General features: G+C 40.5%; 1 protein-coding gene across 1 annotated transcript; it reads right to left on the bottom strand.

Moving 5' to 3' along the window:
- Positions 1–5,390: 5,390 nt before the first annotated feature.
- LOC141620834 (stemmadenine O-acetyltransferase-like) lies at positions 5,391–6,284 on the bottom strand. Its single transcript, XM_074437600.1, has one exon. It carries the CDS (start codon positions 6,282–6,284, stop codon positions 5,391–5,393), a length of 894 nt encoding a protein of 297 aa, XP_074293701.1.
- Positions 6,285–6,504: the final 220 nt, after the last annotated feature.

Consider the following 6,504-nt stretch of genomic DNA (forward strand, 5'->3'; position numbering starts at 1 on the left):
TCAGCCCCCTCTTTCAGCTTCTTCTTGGTGACAGCAAGCTCAGTCTTCAACTCCACCACGCGCTCCTTCAGATCAATCCGCTGCTGTGCCAGATCCGCAACAATCTCCTTCAGCTCCTGGTTCTTGGCGCTGGTAGCACGGCTAGTGGTCTGCACTATGTTGATCATCTTCCTGTTGTAGAGTGCAGACTGAAGAGTCTGGGGCATAAAAAATGGAAGTCAGCAAGAAAGTTGAAAGATAAAATCCAAACGAAAGAAGAAAAACAGGTAGAAGACGAAGAATATTTACCATAAAGGCATTGTGCACATCGTTCTCGGCCATCTCCTCTGGGGAGAATTCCGAAAACGTCTCCTTAACAGGAGGAAAGAGCAACTGGTCAATCTCCGGCCAGTACGGCACCTTGTCCACATTCCCGAAGCCCTCTGGGAAATGAGTAGTAATGCCTCCGCTGGATGAGGCGCGAGGACTAGCAGGAGGAGTAAGCGGATGACGAGACAGCGGACTAACTTCCAAGGGCTCTGGTGCAGCTGAACTGGAAACTGCGGGAGGAGTCTGAAAAGAGGCGGCATGAGCACTCCTCTTGGGGGTAGAGGCCACATCAGGGCTGGCAGAAGGTCTCTTTCTTTTAGCACTTTGGAGGATGAGTTCCAATGGGCCAACCTTTGAACCTGCAAGCATACATAGTCTCAGACGACGGAATGATTAAAACATCAGCAGAAATAGCATGCAAATGAAAGCGGTTGCAGAAACCTTACCAGAAGACATACTGTGGGCTGATTGAGGAGGATTGGAGGAGGAAGCGGGTGAAAAACCAGGAAGCAGGTCTGGGAACTTTCTCTCAGATTCAGAGATGCTGAACAATTTGCTGCGGGCAGGGATCTTGGCACCAATACGGGTAAGGTAGTAAGCAGCGAGATAAAATAAATCAGGCGATATGGAGGCTACTTACTCGAAGTCAGGACCCACTTCTCGAAGATATAATCGGCAGGAGGCTGGATGGAGTCCCTCCTCACATAGAAGAAGTCCTCAAACTATTTCTCATCACGAGATTTTGACGCATGTTTGAAGGGAGCCTCTCCATGACCCCGGAATGAGAACAGACCCCTGCCCAGGGATCTGATACCGTACATGTGGGCTAGATCGCCCAGAGTGACGTGTTTACCAGTACTCTGGCCAGCGGCCAGAGAATAGAGAAGAACTCTCCAAATGGCAGCGGAAATTTGTGCCATGGCGAAATTGTTGGTGAAAATGAAGTCTTGAACGAGTTTTAGGAAAGGAAAACGGAGCCCATATCTAAACGGATACAGGTAGAAATTAACCCACCCCGGACGAAGGGCGTCAGCTTTTTGTCCCGGTTCAGGGATGGCGATTTCCACCTCATCACCAAGACCAAGCAGATTCTTGATCATCGGAATATCGACCGGAGTTAAGGCGGAATCACAGTCATGTGGGTGCTTAAAAAGTCCCCGAGAAGGGAAAGTGGGGTCAAGATTACGGTCGGAAGGTGTGGGGGTTGATGAGGACTGTCGAGTTTTACCCATGATGGAGAGAGAAAATAAAGATTAAAAGAAGGAGAGAGGATGGATTACCTGACGATGGAGATGGGGAAGGGGAGCAGTGAAGCCGGCGAGGAATGGAGAATAAGGAAGATTGAGGGTTTAAGAGAGAAGAGTTTTTTAAAATGATTTGAAATGATTAATGAGAGTGGAAGAGGGACGTTGGAGTTATAAAGAGGAGAGAGGGAGTTGGGTGCGGAGAAAGAGGAGTAGGGCGGCTGGAAATGATGGGTTGCATGGGAAGGAGTAAAAAGACGGCGTAGGGTCTGGCATTTGGTTACGTAAAATTCCTTGCTCGATACTTGAAAGCGTACGTCACAAGAAATTTGGGGCAAACTGTTTGGGCTAAAAATAGCACAATGAAGAAGGCCCACTTAATAAAGTAAAGGCTATGAAAGAAGTAATGAGGAGGAAGGAAGCCCGCGGATTGGGGAAAAGGGAAACGGGCTAAAAGGAAGATTAGGAGCCCATCATAGGAGGCGTCCGCATTAAGGAAGGAAGTGTCAGGGAGAAGTTAGGGAGATCAGAGAGAATTGGTAAGGGAGTCCGGGTTTGGAAAGAGTCCTTATGGAAATTATATTCCCTTTCCATATTCAAGGTAGGCTATAACTAGGGTTCTTACCCTATAAATAGCCAAGGGAGCGAATCAAGAATTCATTCATCCAAGACCGGCATTCGTACATCAACATTCAAAATCACATAATATACGTTCATTCTAGATCTTGCAGGCCTGACACCTAGGGTCAGCAGGATTAGCTTCGTGCCAACATTGTAATCATCTTCCTATTCATATAGTGCAATACATGGCAGGGTACCGTCCCTCCCGCGGTTGTTCCCACATTGTGTTTTCCGCGTCACCAAATCTCTCGTGTCAATTTATATTACGCACTTTATTTTTCTATTCACTTATAGACAAACGAACCATTATACAATCGACCAACGAATATAGACTACATTGACCCTAATTAATTGACTTGGGTAAAAATACCTAAACATGGTACAATATCAATTCTATGAAAATAATTGTAATGTGTTAAATTCGAAAACCCTAATTCGGCTAATTGCATAGACTATTGCTTTGTTAGATTCAATAGAGTTGCTTAATTTATATAAACCCATTAATTAAAGTAATGGATTTAAAAAGTGTTTGTATTTGATTAAAGTGCATGCTTGATTAAGGTAGTGATCTTTTTTTGTCTTTATTAAAGGATGAAGAGATTGGGGGAATGATGCAAGTGTTTATAACTATAAAGCTAATTTACGAGTTTATCAGGGGGTAAGTTTGAGACAAAAAAGGTGGAAAACTGAATATGTGAAAGGGGCATTGTACATGAAAATTGATGTTTAATTAAGGAAGAAGAAGGCATGAGGGAGGCAAATGGGGAGATTAAATAGGAATGGAAGTGTAATGTGAGGGTTGTCCCAGACAAAAGAGGTGAAAAATTATCACTTTATGATAAGGAGCTACTTTCTTTATTGCCTATTGGTTTTAGAGTGGAACCCTCTTTGGCCTTTGTGGTGGACAGTTTCTCCTCCGTTTGGGTGCGATCCAGACCCGTTGTTGAATTTAACATGGTATCAGAGTCCATGACTAAAAACCTGAGTTTCATGGGCCAAGTTTGCAGCTGGACGAGCACAGTTGCTCAGTTGAATTTGTCCAGTCTTTGTGTGATTGTAACCGGAGAAGAAAAAAGAGCCCTAATTTGCTTTACTTGTAAAAAATGGGCCTCACATGTGAGAGGGAGTGTGAAAAAACCGAAAGTTCCATATGTGAAGGTTGTCCCACATTGAGAAAAAAGGAGGAGAATTACCACTTTATAAGCTAAGGGGCTACTCGCTCTATTGCCAATTTAGGGTGGAACTCTCTTGCTTGTGTTCTGGACTCTTTCTCCTCCATTTGAGTGCAGTACCCGTTGCTGAATTTAACATATAAATAATAATGAATAATACATCCAGATGACTTCTCACGTGTGAAACAAGTCAATGGCCGGAAAATTGACTTATTTCATCATTGATTGACTTTCAATAGTTTTAGACAAATTTAAAAATATTAGGTACTTTTCCGAAAATTAGAAATGTTAGGTAATGTTTATGAAAATGAAACAAATGTTAGGTAGTGTTTGCCCAAAAAAAAAAAACTCTAATTATTAAAATAACTTAACTTATGTAATTGTTTCAATACTCCCTCCATTCCACTCAATTTTATACATTTGATTAAAATATAGGAAAATATAATTTCCCTATATTCCATAAATGTATAGAAATGATTGGAATGAACTAAGTAATTAATGTAAACATAGAATATGGTTAAAATATTAATATTAAATATGTTTCAACTTTTAAAAAAAATATTTTTTAGATCTAACAATGGTAAAAAAAAAAAGATGTTAGAAACTATTTTTTTGATCTGGATTCTGACCCCATAGTAGTATGGAATGGAATGGAATGGGATGAGAAACCATAGTAGTATGGGGTTCTAATTCCGTTCCTTTAAAAACTTGTTTGGTTCATTTTAATAATAAGCATGAAGGAATGGAGTTGGAACCCAAGGAAAAGAGGTGGATATGTGATTTCAAGGGGTTGGGGTGGAGTTAGAATCCATTGAGTATCTAACTTCATTCCAAAATCACCCAACCAAACCAAACACTTGAATGAACTCAATCCATTCCATTCCATTCCAAAGTAGTCAACCAAAAAGGGGGTGTTTGGTTCAACTCATAAAGGTATGGGTTTAGAATGAGCCAAACCCATACCAAGTGTTTGTTTGACAAAAATAGGGGTTTTATACCCATATCTCAAACCCATGAGGTATGGGTTTCTCATACTCAAGAAGGGAAGTGGGTATGAGATTGATACCCATGGGTATTAAGTAATATAACCAAAAAACATGAAAAAAACTTAAATGGAACATTTTAAATGAATTTTTTTTTACATTTATTTGATTAACTTTCATTCTCATGATTTTTTAGTATCAAAAATAATTATTTTCAATGTTATATTTTAGATTTTTTTTAACTTTGAGGAAGTTCGATCCCATTCCACCCGAAATTGAAGCAAACACATGGTATGAGGAATCAAGCTCCAAACCCATACCACCCAGGTATGATTCCTGATTCCAAACCCATAACCACGCGCGAACCAAACACCCCCTAATTATTTAATATAAACATGGAATATGGTTAAAATATTAATATTAAATATGTTTTCAACTTTTTTTAAAAAAATATTTTCAATCTAAACAATGGTAAAAGAAAAAAAAAGGGGGATGTTGGAAACTATTTTTTTTGACCTGACTCCAATGCGACCCGTTATCCATATAACTCGGCCCGTACTTAACCCGACCCGTATGACGTGGTCCGCGACTTGACCCGCCCAAACCATTCAACAGGTCTGTAATCAAAAGTATCCACATCGTTCTTTCCAACTTTTTAATATTAAATAATGTTTCAACTTTTTTAAAAATATTTTTTCGATCTAAACAATGGTAAAAAAATTGTTGGAAACTATTTTTTGAGCCGTATTCTCACCTTAACTCGACAAGTAACCCGACCAACCCGTATTCTGACCCAATCCGTATAACTCAACTCGAGACCCGACCCGTTTGACATGTCTATAATCTAAAGTATCATTGTTCTTTCTAATTTGTGTAGAGTAGGTGTTTTTCATTGTAATAACTTTTACATCTGTAATTAAAAGTAGTTTATTATGACCAAATGATCATTGACAATAACATGTAATCAAATTTCAAAAACAAAATAAATACTGTAACCTGGAAACATTTCATACGCCTCACAACAAAGTTTGCTGTGAGTGCTACAGGTTTATAACACTTGATTACTCCAACTTAGAAGTTAAAGCAAGGAATTCTTGATTAGTCTCTAGAATTTGCATCTCTTTCTCCTCTAAGAAGATCCATGCTACGGTTCCATTTGTACCATCAGGATCATTATAGTCCGACAATGTTATCACATTACGGACCAGAACTATCTCCCCGTTCATGACCGGAAAAACAATCAATCTCGACTTGCCAAACCCGAAATCTGCCTCACTCATCCCGTTTCTACAATAGTTTGACGAAAAATAGGTGCCTTTCCTGTACCCTGAAAAGTATTCATCTAACTTTTGTCGGTGAGCGATCACTGCCTCAGGCCCGCCACTTTTAAACTCATTCACTGTTTCATCCTTCAACTTGAGAATTGCATCATGGATTTCTGCAACTAGTTCAGGAAAGCTGGCACCCGTCTTACCAGAGGCAATTGGGTTGGCTATAAGATTACCTATTGATTTTTCGGACAAGGGAGCGCCAATCCTTCTCCTTATTTCAGCAGCAAAGTAAAGCACAGGATTTTCAGTATGCTTAGAAACTACTGACTCAGCAGCTAGATAATGTTCCCAGGCAAACCCGAGCACAGACTCGAATCTCGTCGGGTTTGGAACCTGTTTGCTGGTGGCCATGGCCTTCAGTTTGGTCAATGCCACGTCGCTGAAAAGGAACCCTTTTCCCACTTTCTTCAGACTGTCATAAGGAGGAATATAAGATTCAAAAGTAGAGTTATCTGGCTCCTCCTGTTTTTCCTGTTTTTGCGGTTCTGGATGATAAGGAGGGAATGCAATGACAGTAGAGTCAAAGGCGGGTTGAATCAAGTCGTCGCAGTTTGTTCTCGCGAAGGCAGACCAATGCTTTAAGAATAACATGAAAGAGGTCCCATCTAGGATCTTATGCAGCATGTAACACCCAATCACAACTCCGCCACAGCTGAAAACATTGACCTGAAATGCCAAGTGAGCCAGTTCCGAAATGTGTTGCTCACCAGTACTGAGAATATCCAAAGGAGGACAGAACTGATACTTGGTTGCACAATCAGAAACAACTTGAGCCCCTGCTTGTTATTGACGAGATGATCCATTTTACACCCCTGGCAGCTGATGCTTCCTCAAAAATTTCCAA

Source organism: Silene latifolia, chromosome X, assembly GCF_048544455.1.
Source record: "Silene latifolia isolate original U9 population chromosome X, ASM4854445v1, whole genome shotgun sequence".
In the NCBI taxonomy this organism is placed as follows: domain Eukaryota; kingdom Viridiplantae; phylum Streptophyta; class Magnoliopsida; order Caryophyllales; family Caryophyllaceae; genus Silene; species Silene latifolia.

Excerpts from the sequence above, each read along its gene's own strand:
- LOC141620834 (XM_074437600.1), bottom strand. The coding sequence starts at position 6,284 with ATGCTGCATAAGATCCTAGATGGGACCTCTTTCATGTTATTCTTAAAG.